Source organism: Rhamphochromis longiceps, linkage group LG22 (assembly GCF_057381845.1).
Source record: "Rhamphochromis longiceps isolate RC_006_pf linkage group LG22, R_longiceps_female_GT1.1, whole genome shotgun sequence".
In the NCBI taxonomy this organism is placed as follows: domain Eukaryota; kingdom Metazoa; phylum Chordata; class Actinopteri; order Cichliformes; family Cichlidae; genus Rhamphochromis; species Rhamphochromis longiceps.
In genome coordinates, this window is record NC_140577.1 from 9,615,239 (window position 1) to 9,636,699 (window position 21,461).

At 42.7% G+C, this 21,461-nt stretch overlaps 1 protein-coding gene across 12 annotated transcripts in view; it reads right to left on the minus strand.

Moving 5' to 3' along the window:
- Window positions 1-9,130: 9,130 nt before the first annotated feature.
- The window catches only part of LOC146643393 (uncharacterized), a 56,895-nt gene continuing 44,564 nt past the window's right edge, over window positions 9,131-21,461 (minus strand). For 2 of the 12 annotated variants that reach the window (XM_085395291.1, XM_085395296.1), the window contains 11 exons: window positions 21,128-21,247; window positions 18,820-18,947; window positions 17,801-17,943; window positions 17,059-17,312; window positions 15,937-16,249; window positions 15,445-15,625; window positions 12,456-12,560; window positions 12,295-12,345; window positions 12,147-12,201; window positions 10,971-11,249; window positions 9,131-9,780 (listed from right to left, as the gene is read on the minus strand). In XM_085395291.1, coding sequence (XP_085251417.1) covers window positions 9,770-9,780; window positions 10,971-11,249; window positions 12,147-12,201; window positions 12,295-12,345; window positions 12,456-12,560; window positions 15,445-15,625; window positions 15,937-16,249; window positions 17,059-17,312; window positions 17,801-17,943; window positions 18,820-18,947; window positions 21,128-21,247 — 1,640 coding nt within the window. In that variant the 3' untranslated portion in view covers window positions 9,131-9,769. Of the gene's footprint in view, window positions 9,781-10,970; window positions 11,250-12,146; window positions 12,202-12,294; window positions 12,346-12,455; window positions 12,561-15,444; window positions 15,626-15,936; window positions 16,250-17,058; window positions 17,313-17,800; window positions 17,944-18,819; window positions 18,972-21,121; window positions 21,248-21,461 lie in introns of all 12 variants that reach the window. The other 10 variants (XM_085395290.1, XM_085395295.1, XM_085395294.1 and 7 more) reach the window with 7 other exon arrangements.

The window sequence follows — 21,461 nt, forward strand, 5'->3', positions numbered from 1 at the left end:
ATTTTGTGGACTGAGCAGTGCTGATCCTGATGTTCTTGTTGGACCATTTGTGACCTGCTGGACTTGAAATATCAGGTGGTGACAACAAGAAAAGTCCATTAATTTATTATTTATGGGTTTAGGTGGCACAGTGGGGCAGTGCTGAGCACTGTCACCTCACAACACAAAGGCTCTTATTTTCAAACCTGCCATCAGCCTTTCTGTGTGGAGTTTGCATGTTCTCCCTGAGACAGCGTGGGTTGGTCCCACAGTCCAAAGTTATGCTGGATGTTTGGTTAATTAGTGATTCAGACAACATTTGAGTGAATGTTTTTCTGTGTTAGCCCTGTGACAGACTGGCAGCCTATCCAGGGTGTAGCCCATCTTTGGCACTAGGGATAGATGGTGCAGCTCTGAACTGGATAATCAGTTAAGAAAATTGATGGATGAATGGGTGGATGGGTTGAAAAAGCAATTGGATCAGGAATATAATATGGTAATAGGTCTGGCAAAATACAGTGTTATTGTACATTTGTGACAGTATTCATTTTGTCATTGTGTATAATTGAATTTTTGCATTTATTTTTTTTATTTCTGTCTTTTTTTTCTTGCATATTTTGTATCTTTGTTACTTTTTCCTAAAAATGCATTTCTGCAAATGGATAACTGAATTGCATCAACATTAGGTACATCATAACAGAATAAAAAAAAGCATTTGCTGAATTATTCTGTAACTATGAACAGTATTGATCCAAAGTTTGGGTCTTTGAGCTGATTCTGATGTGGATGTCAATGCTGTGACTGTTAAACCATCACTTTTATCTGATGACACTTGCTGTTTACCATCTATTGTATTTAAATTATTTAAAACTGTTCTTTAAGAATTCTTCCACACATTCTCAAAAGCAACACGTGGCTCTAAATGGCCCATTTCAAGCTTTTCCTTCCTTTCTGTCATTTATAATCTGTTATAATGGTGGCTGGTCATATTAAATATGGCCAAAAACTCACATAATGAGGTGCATAATTGGTGCATCTGGCAATAATCTCTATGAGCTCAGGCTTCAGACTGCTCTAAATACTCAGTTCCAGGCAGTTTTCCTATTTTTGGCTCTGAATGATGTCAAAAAGAGCAGATATACTAATATGGCTCTGAACACAAAAGCCACACCCACCTGCAACATTATCAATTTGTGAGGGTAGCCAGTGAGAAGAAAGGTGACTTAAAGGAAGAGGAGTTAATAATACAGCTTGTTTTAGACAAGGATTATGTTGAACTGTGAATCATGCAAAGCTACTCTAATAGAGTCCAAGAAAGGAAATACGGAGAGGGGAGAAAAGGAAAAACAAAATAACAATTCAGTAAACAAACAAAGTTTAAACACAGATAACACAATTTAAATAAGGATTATATCGCTGATCTAACTGCGGTCTTATCAAAGTCTTATGAACTTCTGATCCTCAAAGCCAACTGTGTGTCTTTCGACATGCACAAAGAACCTGGTTTGAATTTTTACAGCTCAGTTTGGCACGCTGAGATCCCTTTATCCCTCGTTGACCTTCCACAAAGGTATGCAAACACGTCCTAATCACTGTCATTTTCCTTTGCAGCACAGGTGCTGGACATTTATATGTGTCGGACTTAAATTTAAACCTGACAAATCTCTGCTTCGGCCACAATGTGAGACCACACGACGCTCCTTGTCTGTCACCGTCTGTTACGAGCTGTTTATGGTGTCGGTCGAGGTTTAAATTCCAAGGGACAGAGGACACCTTTGACCAGTGAGCTCATGAAATTCATGTAAAGTCAGTGAGATTATAGGGATTTGTTTACCCGCTGGAGCATTTGTGTCATTTTCCAAAACAGAGGAACTCAAGCAGCAGGAAAACTTAAAAACACACATGAAATCACTCATTTGAATTTTCTTACTTTTTCTTCACAAGAGGGTTAGTTTGTTTTTGTGCATCAACCAGAGACAACAGCAGCGGGTCTTCAATACATCTTAATTCATTCAGGCATGAAAAAATAAAGATGGAGAAAGAAAAAGGGCTCACCTTGCAGCGAAGAGTGAAAGTTGCTTAAAACAGACAAGCGGGAGACATCTGTGTATCCTTGCTTGAAGAAGAAACCTCAGTGAAACGTGCACAGACTCCAACAACCTGTGACCGTCTGACAGCCACTTGGAGAAATCGCATCTGAATTATAAATAGTTCATCCTCTGAAAGAGTTTTCAAAAATGTTTTCTGCAGCTTATGATGATTTTCACCCTCTGCCGGCACACATTAAATCTTCCTGCGGAGCCTGATGGCGTGTTAAAACCTTGAAAAAAGGCAAATGTAATTGCATGTGTTGTTTTCAGTGAGCACACTTATGGATCAAATGGTCATCATCACATAAACATGATAATGATATCACTTTATTTTTCATGTGAAAGCTAAGTTGGGTGAGTCACTGAGCTGCAGATAGTAGATGACTTGTGTTTAAGGTTTTGCCTCATGACGGAGCAGCTAGTGGTCGTATTTTATCCCCGTATTTAGATAGAAGCGTCCGTCTTTTATCTCAGCTCACAGAGTGTTTGGGCCATAAAGACATGGGTCTGTGTGGCACCGGAGATAACAAACTGACAGCGAGCACACAAACCTGGACAGACCGTGATGCTTTTCATATCACAGTCGCCAAGTGGTTATGCAAAAATCAAACTGTCCTGGAGCATTAGGAGGAAAAGCATTTGCACATTATTATTATGACTCTATTCTCCGAGTTACATCCTATATTTAAATATTCCTGAGAAGGGCGTTGATGGACGCTTTATTTACCTAAAGGTGGAAATCTTGACAAAAATGAGCTTTAACAGGAGAAAGAGTTCACGGAAAGGCAGCAGCTCTGGGAGGCTGCACTCAGGCACTGAGTCACTTTGATATAAATGCTAGCATGCTCATGTCTAGCAGCTATGAAGTGCATTATCAGTTTAAGACAAGAGTGTCCATTTCCTTCCTGAAAACACTCACACTTAATAGATGATTCACCGACAAAATTTATGATAAACAGCCTGAAATTTCTTCAGAAAATCAGCTTTTCCACATCCAGCCAATCTGCTGTTATTCAAATTTAAACGCTACTCTGATAAATCAGAGAAAATCCTCACCTTAATCAAAGATGAACTTCACTGTGTTATGGCGGACTACAACAGTCTCTCTCAATGAGAAGGTTAAAGATGATAATCTCCTGTTGTGAAATAAGCAATTGCTACACAACACTTCCTGTTAAATTATTTTGAAAACAAAAAATCTCATTTTCTATCCCTTTTCTATCTGCCAAAGCGTCCAGTAGGCTAGATTGGATCCTGTTGGTGAGCCATTTCTAGCTGCGTGTTCACTGTTTGCAGAATTTATACCTGTGGGGGTTACATCGAAATCAGGTTACGGCACAAGCTGCACCAAAGGCTTACAGTGTAGCTGTGACATAGATTTATCTGAGAAGTATAAATCCCATTATTATCAGTGATGACCCAATCCTAACACTAAAGCCTTGATGAAACTCTGCTGTGGACACAAAGTGGCATAAAATGCATAAATTGATGTGGCTGTGTGATGATGACATCACCTAACACACAAAATGACCAATGTGGCGAGCACAAATGGACCATAATGGAGTCTCCACTGATGATTGAAAAACCGGCAGACACACAGACATCTGCTCAGGCCCTCGCACTCGCCACCTGATTACAACATTTGCATCACTCAGGACCAAGCGGATCATAGTCGACTCACAAATACGGAAAATACCAGAAAGGCCGAATGCTGAACCTGGGTAGTCAGAATATGCAGTTTACTGCTTTTGTTAATTTGTTCTCAATGCAGGGCTGCATGCTGTAGCGACCCCCAGAGAATCCCAAGGCAATCAGGGAGCAAATAAAATAATAATTCTAACTAATACGGATCAAAAACTATTTACATTCTTCAGCGTATCGGTCATGTTAGTGTACCAGCTGTGACTGTGATCTCAAAGGGTTAAAATAGACAAAAGTATGTTTGTCTCTTGGTTCAAATATCTCGCTTTGGGCCTCCCTGTGTGGATCAATTATGCACATAAATGCACAGAATAGAATTCTGAGTTGAAATGTGTAAAAAAGAAAATGTGGCTGGTAGTGTGAAGCATTTTGAGTGTTCAGTAAGACCGAAAAGGTGCTCTGTAAATGCCAGTCTATCCCATATCAAAGCCAGGAGTTTTAGTTTAAGACTTTAGCATAAAAAAGTTATTTAGTTTAATAGAAGCAACATTTTTCTCAGAGTCGATCTTCTTAATAACTCCAGAGCCGGGTGTGCGGCAGGTTTTTTTAGCCATGCTTTGACTATCCACATCAGCATTTGCATCACTCCTTCCTCATGCTTCTGCAGTGATGACACACCTTATCTGCGACTCTAGTCAAACACTGTGCCATTTTCTTTACTCTTACTCCTGTTACCAGGTTGTAGCTGGGAGGTTTACGAGGTGAGGGGATGATCCAAGTCGCTGACTCTGTTCTCCTCCCCTTTTTTCCCTCAGTATTCACAGTTTCCTGTGCTTTTACCTACTGGTCTATCTTCATGTTGGTATTTGTGACTTTATTCTATGTCCCTCATTCCTATCTTTGTTTATTTATCTTCATCTGGCTTTCTGTGATTTTACTTTCTGGCTTTGCCCTGATCAGTTAGTGTCTGAAGCCATTTTCACTCATACATCAGTATTTTTTGCTCAGTTCCCCTTATTCATATGTAGCAAATAACAGGAAACAATCTATATATACAGAAATTAGAAGGTGAGAGCAGAGGAGGAAGCACACGTGTCCAGTCTGACTGTGTTGGGTCTTTACGCTCTCAAACAGACCTCTGTCGGCTCTGCAGTGCATTAGTGAAAACAACTTTTTTGACACTTTGTTTTTTCTCCCACTTCTATTCATGCCTCTCGTGTTTCCTACTGGTTTTATCAGTAAACCTGTTGGTTGGACTTTTGCTTTGTCTTCTTAGCAGTTCGATCTCCTTTAGTTGAATGCCCTTTCATTTTATTTGGGTCCTCGCCTTGACAAAGTGTAAGAGGATACCCCCGCCTCACCTTCGTGTTGACTGAGTTCAAACCAGTTCAGTTTCATTTATACATCACCAATTCACAACAACAGTGGCCTGAAGGTAATTTATATTGTTAGGGAAGATCCTAAAATACTGGTGAAAGTGGAGAGGAAGAACTCTCTTTTAACAGGAAGAGACCTCCAGCAGAAGCAGGCTCAGGGAGGGGCAGACATTGGCCATGACCAGTTGGGAGGTCAGGGGAAAGAACAGAGAGAAATGAACATGGAGGATAAACAGATCATGGACAGGAGAAGAAAAAAATGTAAGGTGTGTAATGGTGGCATTTAAACACAACAGGAGTGGAGAGGAGGAAAGAGGAAAGGCAGGGGTTTTACACTGATCTGGGAACAGTTCAAGTTAAACACAGGTAGGTTTTGTCTCTGCAAACGTCTTTCTGCTGAAATCCTGTGTTAGTTTTCACCACTCCTCTCCTTTTGTGTAAAAGTTTACTGTCGCTATAGTTCACTGGAGTCCCAAAGCTTTAGAAAATGCTTTTCCAGACTGATGGATGTTTCTCAGCTGTCTCTACAGATCGCGGGATGATGCTTTGCTTTTTTACACCACTGTCCCCCAAAAAATGATGGCTCTGAAACAACATGGAGTAAGAATGAGCCAGTCTGTAGCGCAGCAATCCCTGGTGCTGAACACACTGTATGCTGAATCTCCTGTTTTGTGATTAGGACACAGATTGTTTCCACCTTATTTCTGGCATTTGCATATAATGAATTACATTTAAAATTTCCCCTGTGGCTCAGGCTTATCATCTCTGTGTTACAGACTTTCAACAGCAGTAGATTCATTCAGTAGATGTTTAGAAATCCTAGCTTCAATCTGCTTCATCAGACATCACCACCAATAAGTAAACAACTTAATCCACCAATGAGGCTGACAGTAAAACACAAAGAACTACGAGTTGCACTAAACAGAGTCCCGTTAATCACAGTCTTTTGTATGCAGGGCTGTGTTATCTGGTGAGTAATCCTTCTAATTATAAAATCATGACCAGGCCAGAGGAGACAGAGTGTCCTCGCCCTGATTCTCTGTACAGATTCACATCTCTGAGCCAAATGGCAGTGTGGTCACAGCGTAACAAGGTCCAGTGTGTTTACTTAGACATTTGATACATCGACAGATGCACTGTGATCAAACTGTACGACTGCTGCAAGAATAAGGATGCTGTTTGAGAACAAAGTTGCCTAAACTCCAGCCACAAGGTCTCTAATATTTGGTTGCTATAGTGCATTATAGCAGGTGGGCAGCAAGCCTCATGTGAACAGCTTTGATCCTGTGGCTGGTCTACACCTCAGAAACGTCTGCGGCCACTTCTCCCTTCTGTGCAACCTCAAGCCACAGCCAAACAAATGAGCTGCTACTGAACACCCACTCGAAAATCCAGTTTTCCCAGAAACCTGACTGAAAAAGGTCTGCTGGCTATCAAATTAAAGCACAAAGGGTAAAACGCTACTCCAAAAAAAAAGCCTTGAATTCATGGATTTGTTTGGATCCTAAAATAATTCAGGACTGATAAATATTTCAGGCGCAGACATCATAGTTTTATCTTTTACCTCTATTTGGGTTGTCTGACTTTTTACAGCCAGGGGGGAAATCTTCCAAGGACTTTCTGATCATTTTAAAAGTATTTTAACTGGTTTGGGTTTAACATCACCTGACACAGAGGACTGAATCACATATTTCTCTGTAGTTTCTCTGTAGTTGCCAGCTGTGCAGCACCTTTATTGCGCTTTGCGGACTGATCACGTGACATATCCCATATCAGAGTTTTTATTATCTGAAGGAGGAGATAACAAACACGAAATACTTTATGTCCAAAAGCTCTTTTAGCTCTTTCTATCCTGCAAAAAATGAAGAGAATTGTGGCAGGGGTGTTGTCTTTGGCTCCACTGCAGGGGAGGGGTGGTGCGGAGGACTCAAGGGGCACAGTGCCCGGGAGGTGGATGGAGCAGGTGGAGATATTTACTCTAATGAGGGTTTTTCCTTCTTTTAGTGATGGGGGGAAGAGAGCTGGAGAGCTGAGGAACATTAAAACCACTGTATACACTATAATAAACAACAAAAAATACAATCTGAATCTGGTGTGGGTCCTCGTGTGTTCACTAAAATATTCTAGCTTATTAAATTTTTTGAGTTGAAATTGTTTTAAAATTTTTCTATGTTCAGTTTCATAAAGGCTTAACTGACTTCCTGAATCCCAGCCTGCATCAAATACAGAGAAAAATGACAATTATTATTATCTAATCTTATCGAGACAGATTCCCGAGCTGGGACAGAAATATAATAAACAGTGGGATAGTGATAGTTGGAGCCTGGTTTTACTGTAGTGAGTTTTCAGATTTTCTCAGATGTATCAGAGAAGCTGCATACAGTAAGTCTAGTTTCTCAAGTTTAAGATGTGCATCTGAGTCAATGCTTGTGTTCAGAAGAATTAGTCTGTGACAATACACTTAACCAGAATTGGTCCCCACGGATGTCTTTCCTTGACTAACAAAAGCAGCCAGATCTAGCCATTTGAGAAAAACATAGATAATTAACACCTCACATTAAAAAAAACAAACCTTTTTACTATGATACTGGTGATTTTTTCCTTTTGAGGGCAAGGCCAAACCCGGAAATGGATTTTAGACTTAGCAGAAAATCAGCCTCTGATGATGATGATGATGATGATAATAAGAGAATCATCACAGTTGTGGTTCAGGCTCAATGCTGCCCCCATCTGGAGCTGAATGTGAATCACCACCAAACTGTATTTACCACAAGTCTGCTGCGTCTTCTATCTAAATTCGTGAATCTTGTGCCATATGAAGACATCTCTACCAGTAACTGATGCTGAAAAGGTGAAAACTGGAGGATAAAATGTCACCAAAATGCACTAAACAAATGTGTGATGGTTCAAATTCCTCGCTCAGACCTTCTTCACCTTTAAGTCAGTGACTGGGGTCACAGTGACGTTTGCTGTGTAATCACCCCTGCGCTGTATTTGAGTTCTTACTCAGTCTTTTGTTTTAATTTCTTCTCCTGCCTTCTGTGTTATCATTTTTAGACTTCATATCTGTGTTGGTTGTTTGCCTTTTGAGTATTTCCTGTTTTAGTTTGAAGTGAAATGTGTCATGTTTTTTAGTATGTTAGTCCTCTCCATGGTGGAGGGGGTTTGTGCCTTAGCGATCCCAGGAGTTATGTTTTCTCGGACAATTTGCCTCTGGTCACAGGTCCTGGGTGAGGAGCCAGATTCAGATGATCCTGTTCAAGAGGAAATCTTGGATCCAAGTGATCTCACCTGGAGCAGGAACACTGGAGTCCCACCCTGCAGCCTGGCCTGGTGGAGAAAAAGTGCTCATTGCCTGAATCAGCTACGTGTCCACCACCCCCCTGTCTTCCCATCACCTCCTGAAGGAACAAATAAATGGGTCTGGAGGTGCTTGTAGGATGGAGCAGCGGTCGAAGGAGAGTTCCTTAGCAGTCTGATTCCTTGCTAACTTTCAGTTAACGTTGGTCTTTCAGACTTATCAGCTTCTAATAAAGCTACATTTCAAAAGAGCCAAACATTCACACCACTTAATTGAACATGCATGTGGGACTGTGGGAGAACAGTTTAGATTTCTTCATCCATATTTACAGGTCTCACTGAAAGGATCCAGGATCATCTCATCACTGCAGGTTTTTCTTTGGCCTCTCTGTAAGCAAATCTAATTTCATTCAGCTCTAAACTCTAAACTTTTACCATAGCAGTTGCAGTCCAAGTCTCTGGGTGTTAACTGCCCAGTTGTCAGCTTAGAAAGGATGCTATCTTGCTCTCACAAATTGTATTAGTCCTGTCACTTAAAGAACATAAAAATAGTAAAACCCAAACCTATGAAGGGTTGTTTCTGCCATAAGTCAGCACTTTTAAACAAATGATAAAGTCATTGCAAAGGTTTTCCCTTCCACTTGCTCCAGAAAGAAAGACAAAAAAGTTAAGTTCAAGTCCAGTGTGGCGAGGGCTGTAAATGTCTGTTAGACGAGCGTTTGTGTATCGCCGACAGACGCACACAAACACACGGAGACCTCGCTCCCTTTCATAAAGCTTTATTTCACAGATCCCCCGTAACAGGAGGCCGAGGCAGCCGGGCTCATTATTCATTTACATACACTGTGGCCAGTCCTTACCGATGCTCCCCGTGTTAAATAACTCAGTAATTCAAGACAAAAAACAGCAAAACACACACGCACACACACAATGCTCAACTTAAGGTAACAATAACAATATCATAGCGATGGTAATAATAACAACCATTGTCAAATATTATGTATTTCCAGGATTTTATACTGCATTTTCTAAAATTTGTTACACAGTCAGTCATCTTTAAGGTGCACCATAAAATCTGCATGTGACGTTTCGGTAAAACTTGACAAAAATGCTGCACCAGAACACGCGGTGAAGACAGAGAATACTTAAGCTTTTTATGTTTTTTTTTTTAAATGTTTCAGATGAGTTTGTTTGTTTGTTTTTTTCCAGCCAGTTCTGCTCCTCCTTGCTGTCCCACCGCTGTGGATACCGTGGATGTGGAATCAGCGCAGGTGAACGCTGGTTGTTTTGTTTGGCACGCTGTTTTATAAGCCGCTGTGGTGTGGCATGAATCTCATAGCTCAAGCAGAGACGAAAGGCGCGTCTTCGTGGATGTGTGGCGACTCACAGGACCTCTGCGGAGGAGGAAAAGAACAAAACCAGAAGCCTGAGTGTGAGTATCGTTCGTTTTATGTTTAATATGTTCGATGAAAATGAGACTCGTTGTTGAAGGGTGCCAGATTGATTTCGGATGAGGGGACAAGTTTTCAAAGATTGAAAAATAGGTTTTAGGTCCTAAATCCTGGGATTCTGTTCTGCCATGATCGATCACAGGAGCTTAATCGTCAAATTAATGAATTTCTCTATCTCAATAAATCATGGTCAGTCCTCCAAATGATCTCTGCTTATTGAAATCTTCATTAGTGCCACTGAAGTCGCCTGAGACTGAGCTATTGCTGCAGCCTTGCACGCTCATCTCTGACTTGATCGTTCTTGGTGGAAACCTGGCTGAACAGAGGTGCTGAGATGACGTGCTCCAGCCTGCACTTATCCCAGCACCTCTGGCCCTGTGGCAGGTTTCAGCAGGACGATGCTGCCTAAAGGACCCTAACTAAGACACACCCACTCCACTCCACACTGCTTCAGGAAATCATTCCTCCTGTTCTCCATATAACTGAACAATAATTCTTCTTTCTGCGACAGGTGAACTCACCCTTCACACACAATTCTGTGCAGCTGCTTCTTAGATTTATGTGTAAATATGATTTATTAATGTCATTTGAATGTTTCTCTTGCCCAACCTCAGTCTTCTTTTCTACTCTTCTTTAACTTAACCTCAATTTAATTTCCTCTGGCACATGCTGGCCCAACATGTTCATCAGAGGCGACTGTCATCCAGGAATTCCTCAAAAATAGATCCGGACGCTTGTGCAGATGATGTGCATCACGTTCAGAGAATTCCGTACCTCATATTAAACTCCTTCTATATTCTAATATTCTAATGTTCTTAAGCTAGCAGTGGTTTTATGTCTCACTTCTGCCACACTGGGTTTGGTCCTCGATTCTTATCCGAGGGTGGCGTGTTTTCTTGTAAAGTTTAGCTAATAATGGAGCTGCTGTTACCATGAGAAACATTCTTGTGCAGCTGATTTGTAAAAGTAAACCTACTCCTGCAACAATAACACAGTGTTGTTGGGCAGATACAGAATTGTAGCCTTGTTACATTAGCATGCTAATGTTTACCATATGTCTTAGAGTAGATGGGCAGGACTGATAAGCAGCCACCCTGTTGCTCACATTCCTGTTTGATGTTGTGTTTCTGTACCTGCGACATGCTGAGGCTTCATGGGGCCTGTTTTCATCAAGAAGGGCTCTCCTCCCTCGAACGCCATGATCGGCTCACTCACCAGCCCGCTCTGCTGCTGGCTGGGGTTACCGCTGCCGCCGCTGTTGTTCAGTTGAATGATCTCCTCGAAGTCAGTGCCGTTGGCTGAGACGCCGTTTTGGTGCACGGAGGGCTGGACGCCGTTTACAACAACAGGGCTGGAAACGTTTTGTGCTGGGTTGAGCACCGATGCACTGGGGGCCTGCAGGTTTCCAGGAGCTGCAGAGAAATTCGTGGACAAGTAAAGGACATTAACAACCTTTTCAGATGTTTACAGAATCAGTCTAACATTTGGACACATCTACTTATTAAATGCAGCCTTTTCTTTAATATTCTTTAGTCTCTGTCATATGTAAACTGTTAAAATAGCCAAGATCTACCAAAATCTCAAATAACAAGATTATTGTATGTGCAGCTAATCGCTTTGAGACAAAACTTCATGCTTCCTTTTGCATTAAGAGGTCAAGTTTAGAGAGTTTTTTTCTACTTTTGGCTCTTTATGATTTCTTTGGGTCAGTAAAAGTAGTTTTCCCTAATGATCCAGTTAGGTTGGACATACTGGTGGACATACCGCCCACAAAACATTTCTGCTCATGCCTAAGGTGTCGCAGCTTAGACAAAAGTCCAGTCCTGGAACAGGAAGGGAAGAAGCTGATGCAGGAAACAGATACCGGAGGTTTTATCAAAGTATATATCTGCAGGAATCTCCTGCAGGGAAATCTGCCAATGTCTGTGTTTTGTGTCCGGTTACAACAAAGAGGAGGTACACGACAAGCCGAAACAACAGCACACCCTCCCGTGTCACAACAGAAGGAATAAACTGCCTTTTTATAAGGTCATCTCAGGTTTCACCACACTAACCTACTGTGGTGGCATGCACTAGCATTATATTAGCACTCCATTGTCTGGTGGAACCTCAAAGCCAAAGAAAGAATGCCCATTTATTATATACAGTATATTTCCTGGGTTAGTAATAGACCTTTGGGTTGGAAAAGCCCCAGGTGACAATCTCACAAAGGTGGATATAATCTTTGAAAAAGCCAAAGTAGAAACGTGTGAATGAGTACATGTGTTCTTTTGTGACTGATTTAAAGGTTGACGAGGGGTGACGGTTACCTTTACTCGGCTCTGCGTCCTTTCCGTTGACCTGAGGAGACGCTTTGACATCCCTCTGTGATTGCAAAGAGCAGAACAAGACTCGTGTTATTCCACAAAGGCGAGCAAGTGTTCAGTCTGGAGCCTGTTTCGAATGAATCACACCGACCTTATCTCCCGCATCGCTCTTCCGAGTCCTCTTCATGATCTCCTCGAGGCGCTGTGCAGATCAGACAGAGAGATCAGTGCTCTTGTTTTTCAGCTCGACTGTGAACTGTCTGTGACTTTCTGAACTCTCTACAGATGATATTTTTCTCTCTTTGGCCTCACCTTCTTCCTCTCCAGGCGCTCCTGCTCTTCTTTCTGGAAGTGCTTCTCCCTCTCTATGCGCTGACGCTCGGCCTCCTCGCGGGCTTTTGCTTCAGCTTCCTCCCTCTGAAATAAAGAAGATACAAATATGAAGCAAGTTTAAACGTTTTTCACAGTAAAACTAAAGAAAAAGAAGAATAAGCGTCCCTCCTGCTCTAAATCTTACCAAGTAAAAGTTAAAGGTGACCGAGGGTTCAAAAGGGAACGGGATATTAGCCTAACACTGTCCACACAGCTGTACAACATATTATAGGTAGTGTAAAGGTAGATTTAATAAGAAAACTTTAGTTTAAATGTACCTAATAAAGTAACATACAGGTAGAAATAAAAGAGAGGCTATATATGAAACATATTTTCTTGTATTTACAAAACAATGCACTATGACTTTTTGATGTGACTACAGCTGGAATAAGCTGTGATAATACGGCTGCAGTTTGGGGAGGGCCTCGGAGAGGACTGGCAGTGCCTACTGGGCCAGTAAGATCCCCACTTTCTGAAGACAGCCATGAGAAAGGACATTTTCAAAGCCAAAGCAAAAGCCAGAGTACCCAGAGAGAACCCACACAAACTCCACAAAAACTCACGCCAGCCTGATGGTGGACCTGAACTCAGACATTTTTGCTGTGAGGCAACAGTGCTAACCACCGTGCCACCATGCAACATAATGAAAATAGCAAATGAAATAAGCAAACAAGCTCATTTGTGCTATAAACGCTGCGGTTTATCTGGGTGATTGTGGCTGTAACAAAGCTGTTTTTTAACCCGACTCTTCGGCACTTTGAGGCTTTCATCCAGAAGAAAGAAACTCCCTCTGCAAAGGCTGTGAGCTGTCAAATAATATTAAACCAGCCACCTGTTGCATATGTAGACAATTAAAAAAAGAAAGAAAAAAGCTTCTTCGAGCATGACAGATAATGCTTGAGGCCCTTTCTTGCACACATCTTTACATTTTGCTAAAATATTTCAGTTTTGAGTCAATAATTGCTTCAAAAATATTTATGAGACGGACTTCTTATAACCATCTGACACTTGTCATGTGTGCTGCAATCAGCAATCATATGTTGAGTGAGATGGGGCTCCTTACACCATTAAAAAACATGCAAATGAAACCAACTGACCACCAGGGGGCAGCACCTGCTCAGCGTGGTCTGCAGGTCTGCAGCCTTCAGGTCTGACCTCATATTATTTAACCCCCATTACATACTTGACTGGATATTTAAACACACATATGTTTAAAATGCAGCAGTGAAAACAACACAAGGTGTCGTGAGGTGCAGCCAGCTGTTTTTTAAATCTTGCCTGCATCTTCCTCAAGCCCTGCGCATTTTCAGACCATTTAGCTGAACACTTGAGCGAAATGACCTCTAAAAAAATATGAGGCCACTCCACTGTGAAGCAAGCTCGCTGTCAGGGTGGAACAATGGCCTGATTGAGAGGAGCAGGGGAGTCGAGACGAGCTGAGTGCTTCAGGCATGGCGCGCACTGACGCTGCTTATCCAGAGCCGAGCGACCGAGACAGAGGCAGCACAGGCCCGTCGCTACCCTCCACCATCACAATGGCTCCCTCATCGCCATTATGGAGGTCACCAGCTGGAATGTGCCCACAGCAGACAAGGGCCCTCTGACTGTTAGTGCTCATGAGTGACAGCAGCACATACTCATACTCTTTAATCTGCCCAGATGCCAGACAGTCACAGAGGCTGATGTTTGGGCTCACAGCAGCACAGTTTCCTGCACATTAATCTGCCCAGATGGTAAATGGGCTTACTGCATGTGGGGATCACTGGGATTCATGGTGGTTAATGGAAAATTAAAGTGGGGTTTCACAGCAAAGGGTATTTACAGTGGAGTTGATGATCTGTCAGGAACGGGTGTCTGATTCTCACTGGATTACCACAAACACGCCGAAGGGGTTAAAGGATAATTCTGGTTTATTTCAACGAAGTGTATTTCCCACTAATGTGTCCATTGTAGCTCTGTGGGTCACTCTGGATGTATACTATAAAAATGTTCTGATGTTTCAGATGGCCCAAGTCCATGGAAGCTCGTTTCAACCAGTGATCTCAAAATTTCAACTGACACAATAACTTGAAATTTTGAGTTATTACTCCGAAACCTTTGGAAACAAGCTTCCATACATCCAGTAGACTTCCATACTTTCCCCTTTGACTTTTCTCAGTAATTATGCCTCTGAGCATTTAAATTTAGGGAGAGAAGAGCTCTCAATCAGACAGCACAGCACTGAGATTTTTTAATTTATTGCCTTATTGCTTTTTGATCAGCTTCTAAGTTTCTCTTTTTGCACTGTGATGCTTATTTCCTCATGAACACCCCACCTAACACTTTATTTTTTGCCCATCATGTTAAAGCTTTGTTCTGCACCTAACTCGCACATCCCTGCCTTCTCTCCTCATGTCCTCTGGCTTTTTCCTTTTTCATTAAGTCGCACCTTCTCATTTCCTTTGCCCTACTGCCTGTGACCTGAAAATCAATCTCAGAAAGGATGTCTTGAAATCCTTGAATGTATGTGGAGGACAGAGGGGAGAGGAGGCTTGCAGGAGGAGCCATAATCGAGGATGCACAAGTGGATCCTTTGCACCCTTCAAAGTATGAAGAAACAGCTCAATGCTGAAGGCAGACAAGAGACCTCAAGAGAAGTGGTAAACTTTGGCCCATGTGTGCATTTTATCATATTACGGTTATCATGGTGTGATGGAAGGCAACTCGAATCATTGTTCCCCTCCTGAAGCCTTTGTGTGGACTAAATGAAATGTACTGAAGCATATTTATACCAGAATCTATTAATTTTTTTACTGACTTAGCTTAAAGCCCGGGACTAAACCACCATTAAACCCAGCGTTCCTACCTCCTGGACTCACGTATGCACTGGTCTTATTCAAGTTGGAATGACATAATCTGCAGCATCTTAATAACTCCTGTCATCACCCACCTGTCTCTGCAGCCTCTCGTTCTCCTCCTGCTCGACCTTCGCTCTCTCCTGCGCCTCCTTCTCCTCCTGAGCTCTCCTGGCTTCGTCTCTCAGGCGCTGCTGCTCGGCCATGAAGCGAGCCTCCTCCTCCCTGCGCTTCCTCTCCTCTGCCTCCCGGGCCCTTGCCTCCTCCTGCAGGATCCTGAGGAGAAGGTTCTGCGTTACAAGCTGCATTCGCATCAGCGGTCTGTGGCGCCCTCTCCTAAATAATATCTTTTTTGAACGTGTGCCTGAGATGATGCATTTTATTATGTTGTAGGTTTGCTGACATTAAAGCAACTGTGTTGCTTTAATGTTTTGTTTACTAGTGAGTGTCTATTTGGGTTTAGATCACAGCACAATGTTAAGTGTTTATCCAAAATCTGCCTTACAAACTCAGGAAAACATGGTCTGTCATGCATTGTGTTATCATATTTTATGAGGCACACAGTCTGTGTGGACAGCAGGTCTCACTTCTTCTTTTGCTCCTGCTCCAGACGCTCCTGCTCCTCTCTCTCCCGTTGCTCTCGGGCTTGTCTGCGTTTCTCTGCGAGGACGCGAGCGGCCTCCTCTGGGTCGTTAGTGCCTGCCGACGGCCTGCTGCTGGCCGGTGCGGCCGGGGTGGAGGCGGCAGCAGGTGCAGGAGAAGGAGCGGGATTGCTGACGGTGGTCGCCGCAGGTTCTACGCTCGGTACAGTTGGAGACGCTGCTGATACGACCGGCGGGCTGGGAGAAAGAGGAGTGGCCGGTGCGGAGGACACCACGATGGCAGGAACGTTACCCGGGGCTGATAGAGAGGCGAGAAAGAGACGTTTTAACAGTAAGGTCTGATTTAGCATTTAATCAATTTTAAAGCTTCCAGTGTTATAAAGGAAGCCACACAGCACAGATCACAGCGACAGCGTGAAAAGACATTTTGTCAGACACCATGAGCGAGTACGTCAATCACGCCTCACCACTTTCCTCCTCTTTAAACAAAAGAGCAGCTTCAACATGACGGCGTACTGACAGTCCTCTCCAGACATTTTCTAGATCTATGGTTGTTTCTGTGATTTACACACATCTTATTTGTCACCACAAAGCTGAATCACGTTCTATCACAAAACTAAAGCTGAATTTAAAGATGGCTGCATGTTTCAGCTTCTGTTTTCTTTATCGTTTTCACTGAATAGATGCAATCGGGAATGAAGGAATTATAGATTTGCCTACAAATTGAGCATGACTTGGATGCTTCAATCAGAAATGCACGTTAAAACTTCTTATTAACATCCTCCTGGATGCAGGCTTGAGCATTTGATTTCGACAGGACATCGGTGAACACTCTAGGGTGAGGATTGTGGTTTTATTTTTGCACGTTTCACGGAAGAGTCACAAAACTGTCACTAAATTAATCGTCAAGTTCAGTTCCTGATGCATTCAGGTCACTGTAAGCTGAGCTTACACACACACACACACACACACACACACACACACACACACACACACACACACACACACACACACACACACACACACACACAGATTACTGCATGGTGAATGTCAGCCAAAACCTCCAGGTCACCTTGAAGCCACAGACATCATCAGCGTGATACCCACACTCACTCTTTTTCTCCTCTGAAGTGTCGGGCTGCTGGGGTTCATGGCCCGTTTCCACGGTGACAGCAGAAACCGCCTGGGGCTGCACTCTGGCAGGCGTCTGGGCCCGTTTCGGTCGGGTCTTGATGCCAGGAGGAGGAGGCGTTTTCTTGCCCGAGGCGGTCTTCGCGGCACCTGTTGCTGGCACCAGTGGGGACAGGGGGCGACTTTTGGGGGCGGCAGGTGACGGAGGTCTGTTTTTGGGCCTCAGGGTGCTGAGGAGCAGACAGGAGGTGAAATATGAGCAGAACGAGTACCAGAGATGAGAGAGAGGGGAGAAACGACATTTCAGATCAGTGCAGGAAAAGGTAAAAAGGTTCCCAGCGCTCTACATAAAAAAACAAAACTAGGTCATGTGGAAGTTGGGAGTGACTCAATGTGAAACTCCACATTCAGCCGTCATGAATCTCTGCAGAGAGCCGTCATTTCCTCCTGTGATCATTCAGGAGGAAAACCCGATTCTGTCTGAGAACTGCAAGTCTCACTCTAACAGACCTGCTGCTAGAGTCCAGCAGCGTCTCTTTTAAACGTTAGGTTACTCCACCTTCGACCATCTGCCACACATTAATCTGCTCCAAGGCTAAAGCAGTCTATCTCCCAGCTTCTCGCCTAAATTAACACAGAGTTAATTAACCGTTTGCTTAATAAACCACAGTTTTTGGACATATTTATCTGATGTAAAGCAGGTAATCTGCTGCGATACCTGGTCTCTGGCCTGGATCTCTGGATCGTGGTCGTAGGCGATGCCGTCTGTCTTTTCTTCTGCACTTTCTCTTTTGTGAGAGCGCTCTTCTCTTTTTCATTCTCTCGCTCTTTGTCCTTCTTCTCTTTCTTCTTTTTATCCACCTTGAAGGAAGAGATGAGACAAATAACCAGTTTTTACCTTATTATATAATCGTGTAATTTAAATCCTGCTGGAGCTGGAAAATGAAACCCAGTTCATTATAGCTGCAGTCTTCTGAATGTTATTAGGTATAATACTTTTCATAAGGTTTGTGTGTGATTCATGCTGTGTGCTGTAGAAAGACTCAACAATAGAATCAGTCACCTTTTTCCAATTTGCTTTCCCCTGTTTGGGTTTGTTCGTTATTTGTTAAGTTGGATTTGTTATTCAAGGTTTTCTCTGCATGTAATGTTTGACACCATCCAGTGATGTTTTTATAAAAGGAAGTTTTGTTATTTCTGGGCTTCATTTACCATCCATGTTCATCGAATCACCTCCTGGACAAAAAATGTCTCGTTAGCTGTTGTTTTTATGGCATTAACTGGAGCGTTAAAATTAATTTTACTCCACTGAAAACTAACTAAAACTTTTACTACTCTGTGTACTCTGTACAAGCTATTTTAGCTCCTCCCCCTTTAAGCCAACTGCCTTCTGACTGGCTGCCCCTCACAAGTAGGTTTAAGCAGATGGTGGGTGTGGCCTCTATGGCTGAGATGACCATAATAGGGCTGTCACTCCTGTCACTCATCATTCGAATCCTAGAGTGGAAAATTCTGTCTGAAGATGATGACTAGTGACCTCTGACCTGATCTGAAACTTTGGTCCATTATGACAGTTTTGTTACGATGAACAACACACAACAATTATTTATATGAAGTATTGATTAGAATATGATTAATCCTGATGCAGATTTCTGTTACCATAGCAGGATATCAGGGCTACTTAGTGAAAATGATAATATACTCAAAAACTGTTTAATCCTAATCACGCTCTCCTACCGGGGTGGAGTTTCGGCGGCGTTGGCGCTGGGTGATGTCCGGCGTGCTGGCCGAGGAGACCCTCCAGCGCTCTGCGGTGTTCTGGTGCGGGTGATGATGGGAGCAGGCGTTCAGCGGGCTGGCCGAGGCTGAACGGGAGCAGTGGTGAGAGTCTGAGTGACAAACAAACATGCAGAGAGCGGCAGCAGGGCCGAGGTCACACACACATACAAACACACACCATGCAGGGTGGTAAAAACCCCACGGTGAGGCCACACGGCGAACACGACATGCTGACCCTGCTGACCGACAAAGTGACGGAAGCCGAGCTGAAGGTGACGGATTGATCACACTCAAAACACAATCAAATTTTATTGCTTTCCATTGTAGCTTTATATTTAATTAAAGCATCTTTGCACTTTATGAGACAACACTAGCTCGAGCTACATTTCGCCTCATCAACACTGAATATGAGTTTTACTTAAAAATAGAACAAAATTCTGAAAAAGTAATAGAAATGCACAGATGATGGAGGCCATGTCTTAAAGCTCATGTCTTCCAGAAGGTTTTGGACAATGACACATGTTTGGTAGTTTTGCATCTGTACACCAAGTCAGTGGACTTTAAATCAACCAACCCAGATGTGAGCCAAGTGCAGACTTTCAGCTTTAATTAAAGACATTTAATAAAACTAACTGTCAAGCAATTACTGCCATTTTTATAAGTAGTCCTTCATTTCCAGAGGTTCAAAAGTACGTAGAAAAACTCACTTATGTTTAAATAGAAGGATCATATCCTGGTTGTTTGACTTCGGTGGTGTACAGAGGGGAAATTACAAACTGTCTCTGTCCAAAACCCTGTGGACCAAACTGTGTGACCAAAAGCTCCAGAAAGAAAACAATAAATGTCAGGTTCAGATCACAGAATATATCTTTTCTGTCACTGTGTCCGATTAGGTGAATGTTACATCATAAATTAATGTTGATCTCCAACCAATCGTAGCTTGGCTCTCATGTCATGTTACTGGGCAGAAAAAAAAGGGACAAACAAACTAAATAAACAATTATGCAACAAGTGACAGATACTGGCAGTCAAAAAAATATCGCAAGAGAGGCGAGTTTGCTTTTTACTTCACTTTGTTTAAGTACCTACTTACAAAACTATTACTATCTCTTATGTTAATGGGTTGGTTTTTAACGGGTCTTTTATCCATGAAAAGGCTGCTTTTAGTATTTTTCTTTTGCCTTCTTTACAGCATACCTCTCGTTCTCAATCTAACAAAATGGTAATTGGAATCTCACAGGAATTATCTAAAAGATCTATAAAAAGTTGTTATGTTAACTTCTTTTTACTGAGAAGTATCAGAATAGAGCTCTCTAAAATAAATTTGTTCTATTTATTTTTTACTTTAATATCATGAACTACTGTATGGTTACATTTGTGGTGTTACGGGTCAATCTTGACCCATGTTTTCAATTCCATGCATAGCTCGTATTCATATCAAATCAGATTATGTAGTATTTGCTTGGATTGCTGGACATGTATCGCCATAAGGAGCATTTTCCTTGGGGCAAAATCTTCACCCACTGTCACCTCAGGCTCTGGGTTGACCTTCCGTGAAATGAGCTGCACACATCTTTCCCATACATCCCTGATGGGAGCAAGCTCATCAGATAGTGCTCTAGTATCTCTGTTGTAAAATCTGCTGATATTATTCAAAAGTCTGAAGTAACATTGTTGCCTGGAAAATAGTTCTGCCTGTCGATGTGTCCCAGAGACTGTCAGTGATCTTGTTGCTTGCTGTGTTCACTCCAGCACACCGTCATTCCAAATGTGTCATGGACTGCTTACATCCATGACAACAGTACAAGGCCTCCAACAGATGTTACCACTTTTGGATTTGTATGTTTCGGCAGGAGCAGCTCACACTCCAAGCTATGGCAAGGATTAAAAACAATCTAACAGCTTTGTGTTTTGTTGGCACTGGTTGACATGAAGGGATTTACGACCTCATCATCGTTCATTTTTCTGTCTGTATCATTCAGACTGAGAAGTTTTTGTGATGATATTGTGTAGAACTCGGCATAAATGTGCCACGAAGTAAACCAAGGCACAGTTTAGGACAAACATACCACATGCTCCACAAAGGATAAAAAGAACGGGGGAAGATTAGGATCTTATTCCGTTTTGTTTGATTCACAGCAAACAAACTCTTTCCCTTTTATGAAAGGAATGAAAAAAATCACTACAGACAATAAGACGTGTGTGCACAGGAGCAGAGGTTAAGCAGAGTAAGGGTAGAAAGGTATAGCAGGTGTCTTACACTCACGAGAGTCGCTGTTGTTGAGGAGGGTGGCGGCGCTGCGGCTGCGGGCCAGGAAGGACAGCGTCGGCGTCATGAGCCGCTCCACGATCCGGCTCTCCCACGGGCTGAGGCGCAGGCTGCGGGCTGACACAAGAGGGCGCTGTCAGTGTCGAGTTAGTGTTACAGCAGATACTCCTCTTACACACTAAAAAACCTCCCACTTTACACTTTCACGCACACTCACACACCCTCTCTACATCCGATGCAGAGTGGAGTTTTTATGCTGCATTCGTGTGCTGCTGAAAACCTCACGAAAACACACACATGAAGCCGGATGAGGAAATGTTACCTGGTTATG